This window comes from Tetrao urogallus, assembly GCF_951394365.1.
Source record: "Tetrao urogallus genome assembly, chromosome: Z".
Classification (NCBI taxonomy): domain Eukaryota; kingdom Metazoa; phylum Chordata; class Aves; order Galliformes; family Phasianidae; genus Tetrao; species Tetrao urogallus.
In genome coordinates, this window is record NC_136816.1 from 22323874 (window position 1) to 22338418 (window position 14545).

Below are 14545 nucleotides of genomic sequence, written 5' to 3' on the forward strand. Positions count from 1 at the left end.
CATACCACGTAGTGGGCACTCTCCTCACCACTCTTCTCTTTTGAGATCAGGGCAGAAGAGATGCCACTTCTCAAGTTCCAGGGATAGGGATGAGGAGTAAGAAAGAACAGCTGATGCAACACTCAAAACTCAACGGTTTTTTATGATTGCATCTCCTACGGCTCTCTGTAGGGTGTCAGTACACTTTGCCCCTCTCTGCTACTTGCTGGTACCAAGACGGCTCCACAGTAGGCAGCTGCAGGGTGGCTGAGAACCCCCTTGCCTGGCCTACTTGGTACACTCTTTCAACCACCTCAGAGCAACAGCCATAGGCCCCAACTCCCAACTGCCATGTTTTGGTCACCATGGGACACTCAGAATCCTATTGCCATAGCCATCCCTATAAACACAGGGACCCCATGTCCAGAACCCCAGTCGCTGAATCACAGCAGCCAGTGGCACCTGGTCTCCCCAGGAAGTATACAAGAAGCTTTCCCTTGGACTGAGGATGGATCAGCCACCTTTCAAGAAGAGGTGACTGATGGAAAGGGACGATGACATCGAGTCCATGGAGGTGGACCCACCAGACAGTGATAGACATCCAACGGAGGTGGATCGACCTCGGGAGGACAACCTGATGGAAGTGTATCTCCCTCCATCAGGGCACACCAGTCACCACCCTACACTGTCAGGCTGGCCAGGAAGAGATCATGCCCCAAACACTGTTGCAGGGGCACCAGGATCCATCCACCTCCATCCGAACGGCTACCTCAGTGTTGGCACTGATCCTCCTGTCCTGTAAGTTTACCATTAGAGGGGAGAACCCCAGTTCAGGGCCATCTTGCAGGCTTACACAGAGCCTCCAATTGCTCCTAATTTTCCTTTTGACAGCCAAGACTCCTACAAGCCCATCATTCCCATCCCACTCCCTCGTCCCTCCCTACGACCTTTCATCTTTTCTTCACTGAGTCCTGAGGAAGAGGGCAGGGTGGGGACTGTCAGCCTCTGAATTGCTGCAATTGGGCAGTAGGAAGAATCCAGCAAATGACCTAATTTCCAGAAACCTCAAACACTGCAGGGATGCAAAGATCATGTAAGTTTATCATCACCCGGAGGAGACCTAACTTCAGGCCATCCTCCAGGCTCACATGGAGCCTTCACGTCTTGGCAATTCTTCTTTTGACAGACAAGGCTCCTACAAGTCCTTTCTTCCTGTCCCCTTCCCTCATTCCACTTCAGGGGAAGAGGAGGGATGAAACAAGTGACAGAGATATATTGCATAGAAGTAGACTTCAGTTTGGACAACAAGTACCAAACTTCAGCAGGAAGGTCCAGTCAAGATGTTTCATTTGCACATTTTTTTCCAAGACTGGACAATCAATAATTTACAATAGCAATATAAAATAACAATCATATAAAAACCGAAACACAAAATGAACAACTTTACTTTTATAAAAGCAATAACTGTCTCTCCGTTTTTTGCAATTTTATAGTCTGCATATAGATTCCCACATCCCCTCATCTCCCTCCACACAAAAATGTACCCTGGAGCACTGCACACAGTCCTCATTTCTAGCTGAAGGAATAACCACAGAACTGCATAGACCATGCATGGCCCCTTGCCCTGCCTCATCACCATCCGGTATGTCAGAAGACATTTTATATAAAGCCAAAAGGTTGGCTTATGAACTGTCATCCTGGAAAGGAGCTCTGAGGAGAAGGATCTCAGTGTCCCTGTGGGCAACAAGTTGGCTATGAGCCAGCAGTGTACCCTCATGGCACGGAAGGCCAATGGCATCCTGAGGAACATTCAAAACAGCATGGCCAGTAGGTTGAGGGAGGCAATCCTCCTCCTCTGCTCTGCCCTGGTGAGGCCACATCTGGAGCACTGTGTCCAGTTCTGGGCTCTCCAGATTAAGACAAGGAACTTCTTCAGAAAGTCCAGCAGAGGGCCACAAAGACGTTTAAAGGCTTGGAGTATCTTCCATGTGAAAATAGCTGAAAGACATGGAAGTATTTAGCAGCCTGGAGAAGACTGAGGGATATCTTTTCAATGCTTATAATTACCTAATGGTCAGGAGCAAAGTGCATGGTGCCAGACTCTTGTCAGTGGTGCTCAGTGACAGGACAAGGGTCACTGGGCACAAACAGAACACAGGAAGTTCCATATAAACACGAGGAAAGGCTTTTTTACTTTGAAGGTGACACAGCACTGAACAAGATGCCCACAGTGACTGTAGAGTCTTCTCTGGAGACATTCAAAACCTGTCTGGATGTTTTCCTGTGCAATCTACCATAGAGAACCTGCTTCTGCAGGGAAGTTGGGCTTAATGATCTAAAACCCTATGATTTTGTGATTATGTGAATCAGTGGCCCGTACAGCATTGTGTGTGAAGGAAATAAAACTGTGTCTTAAGGATATTCATAGTCAATGAATATTGACTTCAATATTAGAAGTTACTTCAAAATAAAAAGCCAAAACACTGTTTCAAAATAGAATCTTAATTGTTTCATGTTTAATAGAGGGGAGATATAATGTCTATCGCTCTGATATGTAGATCTTCCCACTGAAGAACTGCAGCAATACTGGTATCCAGAAATACTGATTACACGTTCAGGATGGGCTACACGATTTCATTTTTTCATTATAGTTTTGCTCTAAAAACGACTACAGCGCAGTTTCCTTTTATGAAAAAAAAGTCATCACATGAAGAAAGAACACTCAATCTCTGTTCAGGAAATGCTTTTAAAACTCCAAGCAGTGTATCAACCTACAGTTTTCAATCTTGGATTCAACAATCACATGATCAACAAATTTCCTCCTTGAGTAGACAGAGTCTTGAATCATAACAACTCCCAATGAATATCAAAACTTACCTGATATAATTATATCTCAGCAAAGAAAAAAAAGCAGCAAAGAAAAACGGGCAAACAAATCATTACCCTACTGCCCAGTATCACTCCTTCTACAAAGGACTGATCCATGCAATACATTACTTCCCTAATGCCACCCTATGTCCCCTGACAGACAGCGCTGGATTGTGTCAATCTTCTAGGTTCCCTCTGGGATCCACAGACAGAGCCAGACCATCCTGCAGAGCGATCTTTTTCCTCTTATTAAAGATTTAATGAATATAAAAGCCTTATCTAGAGTGTGACTTTTCAAATTAGAATAAAAATATGAGTGCATCTGTAACAGCACATAACTTTTTTTTTAAACCAGCACACTGATCTTTCTATACTGATTGTTCTTTTTCAAGTGCAATGCATGAAAGCCTAAACTCCTCAAACGTTCCAATGATTTTTATCATCATATTGACTGACTGTGTTTTCCCGTTACAAAGAATAAAACTATTATCAGAAAGCTAGTGTACTGTTAAAGCAAAGTTGCATTCCAGGGACTTGAAAGCACTGTACTTGGCATTCCAAGAAGCATTAGGCTTAGGAAAACAAACAAACAAACAAACAACAACATAGTTTAAAATAAGTAACTTGTTATCAAAGCAGGAAGAAATTTTACAAATGCTCTCATCAAAGTTACTCGTGATCCTCCAAAATTTGAATCAACAACAAGCATCCTCCCACATTTTTACCAGTCATAGTGTCATTACTCAGAATAATGCTCCTGGACTCCAACTAACTCTAATGTTTGTTTTGGATAAGAAATCCAGCATCAGGATTTTAAAATGTCAACTAAATCCTGTTGTTAGAGGAAAGAACAATAGTGTTTTAAAGCCAGTTATTGCCATCATGCTTTTAAAATAAGGAACATTTCCTGTTTAGTAAAGAATAATAAGCTAAGGAAGTGGCACATATTCTGCCTACATTGCTTGAAAGCATGACTTGAATTGGCAGTACGTATTCATATGGATCTTATTTCATACCATCTCTGTTAAAATACATCTTTGTCCTAATCTGGAGCTCTAAATTCCTCAAACATATTACTCTGTCTTCCTTTTATAGAATTATAGAATCACAGAATTGTTCAGGTTGGAAAAGACCTTAAGGATCATGAGGTCCTCGTTTTCACATTGAGACACCAGCAATGCAATAACTACATAGTTAGACTGACACAGAAGCTCCCCTTGATATTTCGCTCTATTTCACTCAATGGAAAGATAACAGCTTTTTCCAGATTTTGTGCAGTTAGTAACACCAGCATGAGCTACTTCAAAACAGAGAAGGCATATTTCAAAAACCTGTCAGACACAACAGCAGTGTTTGCATCAAAACCAGGAATTACATACGAATATGTACTAAAGTACACTGCAGCCTGCAATGGACAATGTCATACTTATGTACCTTTAAATATACTAGAACTGATTTTTTCAAAAGTTAACTAATCTGAATCATGCCCATCTGAATTTTAATCCAGCACCTCTGTTCCTTCTACAAGCATTACTGTATTTAATGCATAGACTTCAAAATTGCTTATTGGGTCTCACATCAAAGTACAATTAAAAGAAAAGCTCAATACTGTAAAAAAAGTCTCACTCTGAACCCAGCAGATTTTATCAGACTGTCTAACACTCTGGAATGCTTCACAGGAGATTAGGGCAGGATCAAGATCTGTGCTTGGATCAGTTCAGCTGAGATTCCCAAATGAGGAGTTGCATTCTTTTGCTAATCCTTCGTCTCCAGGAGCATCGCACTGAAGTGGCATTATCAAACACAGAAAAAGAACATGACTGTGACAAGGCAATTCACTGTAACACTGTATCTACCTTTCTGAGACCAGGCAAAGATTCGGGCAACCAATTTCCCTCTCTCGAACAATAACAAACAGTAGATACAAAAGACAGCAAAACCAGCCATGTAAAAATAGCTCAGATGTACGCTGATGCTCTTTCTCACAGACTCATAGATTAATCTATTTTTCTTTAATTTCTTTAATTTCAAGATGTTTTATAAACTACCATTCACTATGCAGTGAGTTTTCCTCTCCCCCCTTAAAATTATTTATCTAGCATCCAAAATATTCATTAGCAGTAACTCCTTGATTGTACACAAATTCCAAAGTGACCTGAAACTGCTGAAAGGACACACAAAAGCTTGAAGATGATGTTAAGATGAAAGGTAAAAAAAAACTATGCGAGTTGTCTCTCACATACTAAAACTGCACATAAAAGCTGCCGAAAGACTTAGAAAACTGGGAGGAAAGGAGAAGAAAAGATATTTGCTATTTCTCACATTTTGCAATGGTATCTTGCAAACATGTTGACTCAGGACCATAACATCTCAAGTTTTCATAGAGTGAGGAACTAGAGGCATGGATATGGGAAAACAGCAGCATGTCCTGCAGCATGGCAGGTACACCCCAGCTGCAAATGCATAAAACAGATTAAAACACATGGGCAACCATCAACTCCAACAATGATCATTTATTTTATGCTATTTTCTACCACACACACATCCACAAGCAATGAAAACATTTCAAGGCCAACTTAAGATTCTCAGTGTCCGATCTTCTTCAAAATGTGAATTTAGCAATTTTAAGGTTCTGAAATGCAAGACACAAAGAGATAAGGCATATGACCTGTAAACCTGTCTGTGAGTGCTGCTCAGTACAACTGTAACACATGCACATGCTATCTTTGGATCATGTGGATAAAGAGTTGCCTGGATCTCCTTTCACTTACAGATTTTAACACATGAATTTTCCAGCTGCCTCCCTTCTAGCAAACCACTTATTTGTAGCTGTGCAGTACCTTGTACATATTCCATTGGTCATCATTACAGTAACAGATGATGCATGTTCTAACCTAAAGCTGACCACTCCTGGGGCAAGCAGATCACTCAGTCTGCCTTGAAGTCTGAGTAGCACTGTTGAAATGAGGCAAACAGGATCTCAGTGTGAAGGTGTCTTTTCCTTAATACAACACAAAGATTAATGAAGCAAAGGAGATTAACCCTTACAAGAGGAATGTGGCCCTGGAGAGCAGGATCTCACAGACTTATCAAACCATTACAAAATATTTTTCTGCTGTGCTAGATGAAACAGCACTAAGATTTAGTGCACCCTAAGTGCTTCCAAGTAACTATCATTGGCTGCTATGAAGAACCAGGGTTAAAGAAAAATGGGCATAACATATTAAGGCTACATCTTGGTTTTGTTTTCAGAAAACAAATAGCCTCAAGCTAGCATTCTAGAAGAAAGAGAGGTGTATATCAGAAGCTTTTTGTAAAAGCAAAAGCATCTGGAAAATAAATTTATTAACAGCCTTCTGTTGCCAGTTTGGAACAGTAACTCCACCATCCAAACTACAGACTTCAACTTCCATCAGTCCCACAAAACGGTAAGCATTTCTATGTTAAAAGCAACAACATGCAATCAAAAAAATCTAATATAAAACTATGAAGGTACGAAAGCGCTGCTGAAGAAAACTACACTGTCTTGAGATAAAAGGATCATGTACCCAGCATAGGCACCCCTCTTCTGGTATTTGGTCAGGAAAGATTGGTAACTGCTCTAATAATCTACTCTGAAGACAGTAATAAAATGATAACTGCTCTTGATAGACACAGCAGTTAAAAGCACTATAGCTTACCCAAAGTTCTTTTTCCAAATAGCTTCTGTTAAGAATGAAGTATCAGATGTTCCTACTTTCAGCTTCCCTTACACAAATAACTGATATGTGAAGGCAACAAGCAGACAAGTAGTAGATGCTTCTGTAAATTCTTCTCTTTGTAAATCTGCTGCTAACATTCCTTGGAAAAGTACTGCTCCCATTTTGCATCAGCTGAGAGGAATGAATGATCACCATTGGCACTTGCATCCTGGCTCAGACAACACTTTCTTCTGCGGCACAAGAGTGACTCACCACAGCACACAACATATCTCTGCGTGACTAACAGAATTTAGGCGTCCTGGGAGAAGTACAAAGTACTGTTCCGAACACAGCCTGCAACCCATACAGTTTCTGACTGTCATCAACAGCCTTTATGATCAGACTATAAAACCGCCTGCTGTATACTCAACATTATAGCCCAGTATGACCTCCTGATCAGGAAAGCTTCATTCCTGACAAAGCCATATCTTCAAAAAGTAATATTTATTGAAAATACAGCACTGACCACACATATGCAAATGTGCCAAGATGTGGCTCAGATGTGAAAAATCTATGCCTGAATATTCCCATTTGGAAGAAAATCCAGAGTACAAGCAAGAAAGGAAGCATGACAGAACACTCCACTTTATCCCCGCTTCCCAACAATCAAAAAGTCAGTACCATCAGATGTGTATCAAAGTGTACCTGCACTGCAGAGCACACAAATTCAATGAGATAATTTCTACTGATACTAAATGGAAGAACTTCTGAAAGCAGAAGAAAGAAAACATCAGGTGGCTCTGCAGCTTATGAAAAAACTGCATACACCTGCAATAAATTGTAATCTATTGCAAAAAACGTAATCAGTTTTATCTGAAAATTACCAGTTTGCAATGAAAAGACAAAAATTTATATCAGAGGTAATTAATTACCGAGTTTTTCTTGTTAATATATTTGCATTATTGAATTTACCTCCGTAGCTTCTTTTTTCTCTCCTGATTTGGAAGAAGTTCCACTTGCCTTCTTGTCGCCCTGCTATAAGTAAAGAAAAGAGATGTGTAAATATTAAGATCTTGAATTATACCTTCCATGCTGAGAAAGTCTCAAATATCTTAATGCATGTATAATGCACCTATCACTCTCCACAGTACAAGACAATAGAACAGTACATCTCCCTTCTCACTAATGGACAAAATTTCTAAATCACAGAGTGACTTGGGTTGGAAGGGACCTTAAAGACCAAATAGTTCCAACACTTCTGCTGTGGGCAGAGTTGCTATCCACTAGATCAGGATGCCCAGGTCCCCATCCAACATGGTTTTGAATGCCTGTAGACATGGGGCATCTACGGCTTCTCAGGAAAGCCTGGGCCAGTGCCTCACCAAGAATTCTCTCCTAATAGCTAATCTAAATCTCCCCTCTTCTACTTTAAAACCTTTTCCCCTTATCCTGTCATTATCACACCATGTAAAAAGTCTGTACCCTTGCTGTTTATAAGCTCCCTTTAAGCACTGGGATGCCACAGTGACTTCTCAGAGCGTTCTGTACTCCATCCCTCTGATGATCTTCGTGGCCTTCTCTGAATCTGTTCCAACAGCTCAAAAAACTTCTGCTGAGGCCCCAAAGTCTGGATGCATCAATGCAAGTATGGCCTCATGAGGGCAGAGCAGAGGGAGATAATCACCTCCTTTGCCCTGCTGCCCGCTCCTCTTTTAATTCAGCCCATTATACCGTTGGCCTTCCAAGCTGCAAACGCACAGTGCTGGATCATGCCCAGTTCTTTGTCTACCAGAAACCCCAAGTCCTCAGTAGGGCTGCTCTCAAGGAGTTCTTCTCCCAGTCTGCATGGGATTGCCCCAAACCATGTGCAACACCTTACACTTACCCTTGTTGAACCTCATCATGTAGAATCACTTTTCAAGATTGTCCAAGTCCCTTTGGATGTCATCCCCTCCTTCTATTCTATCAACTCAGCTTGGTATCATCAGCAAACTTGCTGAGGATATACTCAGTCCCACTAAGTTTTTGAAAAAGATGTTGAAAAACACCAGTGCTAACACTGACCCATAGGGCTCACCATTCATGACCAGACTGCATTGTCCTGCTAGACGACTTCAACAGATTACAGTCAGAAAATAATGATTTCAATAGTACTACATTTAACACTATCGTTGTGAGACGTTCTAAGATATTCATGTTATTACTTAGTCTTGATTAGCATGGCACTCTGATACTCGCTGTCAGTTCCACAGACTCCTGTAGAAACAAACCAGCTCTAACAGATCAACACTACATGTCCAACCATGACCATGCACTCCAACATCTAAACTTTCTTCATAACCATTCCAATGCTCATGATGTCCAATCCTCCTTATGTGGAAGAAATCTGCTATTCTGACTTCTAGAATTTTGCTGTTTACAGAAAACATAAACTCTGTCACGGTTCAAGCACAGGCACACATTAAAGACACAGTCCCTCTTCAAAACTCTTGTGTCATCCCATCCAAGACATTAAACTTCCTTCCACCTAACCCAGTGTGCCATTAGTCCTACTTGTTCTTCATGTGTAGCAACATACAGAATATTCTGCAAGTGCACTGTATTCAACACTGGCTTTATTTTGCACCTCTGATAACAGAGAGTATGGTCCCTCAAAAAAATCTTTTCCAACAGCACACTGTTTAACCTTAGAATTAAAAAAAAAAAAAAAAAAAAAAGAGATGCTAAAAGCAAGTAAGTTTCCCCATGAATAACAAAAAGCGACATAATAAAGCCATTATCTAATATCTCAGCTAGTATCCCAGGGCAACTCAGACACCAGAGAATGATTCAAAACTGTTTGGTGTTGCTGAGTAAAGAGAAGGGTTGAGTTCAGAACCATCCATTCCTTTCTGTTTTGCAGACTAAGCAGTAGGAGAAGTTTGCTAAATCACTTAAGTAATGAGTTCCTATAGCATTTTCTTTGCATGGCTACAACTAGAAAGTAATGAGCCATGTATCACTAGCCCATCTTCAGCTGGAATGTGCTCAAGCACAGCAACAGACAGGCTGGGGACACAATAGCTGAACGAACAAATAGAACAAAAATAAAAATAAAATTAAAAAAAGTCATGTCTCTTATCCATTTCCACTATGGTAGTAGAGGACAAAAACTTCATAGGTTGTTTTAAACAACTTCTATGGCTGCTGTTCAGCAAAACTATTTTATGCAGACTAGACTCCAATCCTACATAGACATTCTCATTATAGGATCACAGTGGAAAAGACCCACAAGGATCAAGTCCTACTCTTGACTTCACACAAGACCATCCAAACCCAAACCCTGCATCTGAGAGCACTGTCCAAACACTCCCTGAACTCCAGCACTGGGGCCGTGCCCACCGCCCTGTGCATCCCGTTCCGTGCCCATCGCCCTCTGGTGCAGACCCTTTCCCTGACCCCCAGCTGCCCTCCCCTGACGCAGCTCCATGCCGTTCCCTCGGCCCTGTCGCTGGCACACACAGCAGAGCTCAGTGCTGCCCTCCCCCTGTGAGGAGCTGCAGCCGCCCTGAGGGCTCCCCTCAGCTCCTCTGCCCTGTGTTGAGCACACCCAGGGACCTCAGCCGCTCCTCACAAACCTTGCCATCTTTTTTGCAGCACAAAACTCAAAAAGCTGAGTGCTACCATGAATCCAGCTGCATCTCTTACTGTTATCAACACAGATAGCTTATGGAGAACTGCAAATGCATACTGCACAGAATGAAAGGCTTTATTGGCTTCCCAAGAGAATATTAATTATCATAATGGAAGTGGGTTAACAAAGCAAGCGCATCTTCCTGATATTGCATGTATGTGGTCGATCTCATTGGTACGCTCTCTCAGATTTGGGCGGCAACACCAACTGAAGTCCAGAATGATTCTCTTTTTCCTTTGCAAGTCACAAAAAGCAGGAATCCTACACAGATCCTACTGTGTACATCAGACTTCTGTCAGTGCCAAACCAGGCACTACCCTTCTTACCTATGTCTACATCTTCCTTCCTTCCAAGGAAACACATGGCAGACAGGATCATAACCTCAAGAGAGTTCTCAGTCCCAGGACTATATCCCAGCAGGGGGCTGACGTGAAGAGCATCCCAATCGAAGTGTCAAGCCTCTTTTTCTACCTCTAGACCGGGCTGTCAGGTACAGTAATCTGAGGTTCCCAGAGAGAGCCTGGGAGTCAGAGGAAAGGCAGGACAAACGGGTTGGCAGCATTCCCTCAACCATCCCTCAAGAAGATCAACTGCTCAACCCTGAAGCACCCTAGGGAGGCCAAGTACTCCAGCTCTGCCACACCTAAACTCAAGTCAGGCAGAGATTAGGCACCTGAAACCTTCCCACTAGAAAGCTGTGTCAAACAGCATCTACAATAATGAGACTCCAATTTAAAATTCAAATGACACTTGGAACAAGCACGTAAGTCCCCACCAAAGTGATTTTTATCCAGTCATTTGGAGTCACATACTGCATACACATTAAGCACTGATGCTCTCTGGCCTCAGATAATAAAACAGTCTACAAAGGCATTATCTGACTTGAAAGTCTGCCACCCTGAGGAGGTAAACTGAGGAGGAAAGCACAACTTTCTAATACACCTTCTGCAAAGATCACACTGGTTCCATGAAAAGCTTACGTTTAAGATATGAGAAGGGATCCTATTTTCAAAATGACCTCCATCAGCTCCCTTTTGCTTTGCATTTCCAAGCACTGAGACTTGTAGTTTAAATAAATTAATCAATTTGCTTAGCAAGAAACTCTGCTAAGCTTTCCTGGGATGGTATGCATGCCTTGCTCTTTTATACCCACATGGTTGGTATATACCAACCATGGTTTATATCCACGTGGGTGAAAGAGGCTGCTTTTGCTTTGGGCATCCTTTTTCTTGCTCACTTTTCTTACAATGTCAAAGAAATTTATGTATGTGGTAACAACATACACATACTGATGGCAGAAGCAGCTCCAACTCTGTCACAAAAAGGGCCAACATACACTTTCAGTTAAACTTAAAATGTAACTTATTTGCAACACTTTTCTGTAGTTGTTGGAAAAATAAATTGGCTCCAAATATGCTTCACTAAGGACAAAGCAAGCAAAACCACTTATAATGACAAATCAGAAAAAAAAAAAAGAAAAAACAACAAAGAAGTATCATCAACAACAAAGCTTAACTTGAGATCTTTGTCTTATTCTGCATGCAGAAAAACATCTTGACACTATTGCCTCAGCACATTTACCTTCACATTCAAATACTGTGCAAAATACTAATAACAGAATATACAACTGCATCCTCAGCTTACATTTATAAAAATCAGACATCAGCTAAAGGTCCTGCTCCAAGACATTCTTCCTAAACATCAGGAGTTCCATTAGCACCAGTAAGCCCTCAGTTCAAAGACATTGCACAGCATCTCAGAGGTCAGCAATGACCTCTGTCAGTAACTGGGTAGGATGGGAAGTCTGCCTGCAACACTCTCAGCTGAAGTCAACTAACTCTGCATCGCTGCTGCTGAAGACAATCATTCTATGCTGACAGGAATCTGACCATCACTTTTCAGTTGAAATTGGGAAAAAGACAGAGATATTTGATGCTGCTCACAGAACTGCCAGATGAAAGATGCATCAAGGAAGTGTACAGAAAGCATAGGTGAAAGCCAGATTCTTCTTACAGCCCTTGCACATTATGCAAAGGGCTGTAAGATCAGTATGCTTTGCACACATCTCCTAGGAAAAAAAAACAAACAACCAAACCAACACTTAATAGAACAACCATTGAATCTCTCATATCTGTTCCTCTCTTCCTTTTCGCCTGCTGCACTCCCCCATTTATTAGACCATGATGCCCTCCAGGAAGAAAGCACCCCAGTAAGTGATAGATGTTTACATGAACATAGAGGACACTGGTCTCCCACAAAGACCAGTAACTACACAGACTGCTTTCCAACAGAACTCGAGAGATGTGGTTTCCCTCTGTGAATGTAGGAAATGAGGTGGCCTTTGTATCTTTTCCTATCCTGGATTCAGTAGCCCAGGACTACAGAGCCATCAATAGTTAATGCATCAGTTCTCACACTTTCCTATTTCTGATTCTGTGGTATCATCATCATGCCGTATCACTGACTTATTATAACAAGTAACACTCAGAAACATCACTAATCCAACATCCAAGCTACTCTGAGCAATGGAAAAGTGCAATTAGAAATTAGGGGGATCCTATTTACCTCAACCATTATTCAGGAAATATGTTAAATCGATGTTTTCTCTGAAAGACACCTTTCACCGTATATAGTTTCTCTAAAACTTTAAGAGAGGGCAGGCTCCTTCTCACCACTCCTCTGAAAGACCAACTGCTTCCTGCTATGACTAATAATTCAGATGACTTGTAAGCAATTACAGGTCCTGTCAGTCTAATGAGCACTGACGAAGCTGAGCTGAACCACAGAGAGCCATGAGAGATGAGGTTTGCTCAGAGACTGTTCAGCTAGACAAAATTATTCCTGGCAGCTCCATGACCTACCTGCAGCTAAGCACACGTTTCCAAAAAAAGGCACACTGCAGGATTTTTACCCAAAGCAGAAACAAACCCACACAAGCTCTGCCTTATGCTGCAAATCACTTAATGGCTGAGTTTTGATCGAATGGCATAATTTAGTCGCTTCAAGAGCTCGCATTATTCAGAGCATCACAAAAACAGCCATCAGCACGAACGAACCCACGTGCCAGCATGTTCACAGCAGAATTTCGGAGCTACATCCAGAAAACGCCACAGGTTTTCACAGGACCTGACGCACAACAACACAAGCACGTGAACAGCGCTTATCTGCCGCCCGTCACTCCCACCTCCCCGCTCATTCGTGCCACACACGGGCGGCCCCACTCGCAGCCGCTGTGCGGAGCCCTCCGCAGGCCGCAGCCGCCCCCCCGCATTTACCATGGCATACCACCAGCGCGCGAAAGCCATGGCGCTGCTCGCTGCTCCGCACGGCACGGCGCGGCACGGCACATAGACGCACGGGCCGCGCCCCAGCGGCCACCTCCCTCCGGGGGCGGCACCCGCCGCGGGAGCGGCCACGGCCGCGCCCCAGCCGCCACCGAGCCCCGCAGTAGGGCGTTGCCGGCGGGTCCGCGGACCGGGCGGAGGGGTCATTGGCGGGGGAGGGGGTAAGGGAATGAGGGGCGTCGGGGTCCATCAGTGCAGTCGCCGTGCCCCCCGCCCGCCTCGCCCCGCATTCGCGCCGCTCCCTGCCCACCTTACCGCGGCGGGGCCGGGGGACCCCGAGCCCGGCTGGGACATGGCGCACGGTGCCGCTGCGGGCGGGGGGCGACCGGTGGCGGCGCGGAGCAGAGACGCTGCCGAGCCGCGCGGCCAGTCCCTCCTCTTCCTGCCGGGCCGGGGGGGCCAGGGCAGGGCGTCCCAGCTCGCTCCTCCAACGCGGGAGCGGCTTGCGTTGTGTGGCTGTTGTTAAGGCTTGGGGCGGGACGGGGAAGTGTCGACACTTTCCAACTTTCAAGTGGAGTTACTGACAGTTTTACTGCTTTCTCCGTGGAAGGCCTTTTCTCGCAGTCTCTTGGCAAGGCTTGTGGATTCCGACAGTCCTGAGTGTAAAGCTGCTTGTCCCGTGGCCTCAGCCTGGGACTGAGACGTGTCCCGCAGCACTGAGGCTCCTGTCAGTGGCACTCACTGGGTACTTGGTCAGAAAGCAGTACCCCAGCCTGAGGAGTCCTCACAAAACTGAGCTCCTGACTGACAACAGTACTGACAGCTGTTCCAAAATACGGCAGGGGTTGTCGTGGTCACACAAAGCTGTTGGAAGTTGAATCATGACTAACTGTGATCAAAACAGATATTCTCTATAATAAGGGTAATGGGAGCAGCAGTGGTTTCTGGGCACGTATGTGTGTGCTGAGGTCGCATACACCAACAGGAGGAACAAGAAGTTTTCAGGGAGTGCTCTTTCCCTTACCAGCCACACTCCCTGAAGCATGAGGACAAAAGTCCTT

At 43.6% G+C, this 14545-nt stretch overlaps 1 protein-coding gene across 1 annotated transcript in view; it reads right to left on the reverse strand.

Annotated features, from left to right (window-relative positions):
- CAST (calpastatin) overlaps positions 1–13838 on the reverse strand; it is a gene marked incomplete at both ends in the record, with an annotated part of 57980 nt that extends 44142 nt beyond the window's left edge. The window contains 2 exons of the mRNA XM_079548242.1: positions 7500–7562; positions 13800–13838. Coding sequence (XP_079404368.1) covers positions 7500–7562; positions 13800–13838 — 102 coding nt within the window. The remainder of the gene's footprint in view (positions 1–7499; positions 7563–13799) is intronic.
- Between the last annotated feature and the right edge of the window lie 707 nt (positions 13839–14545).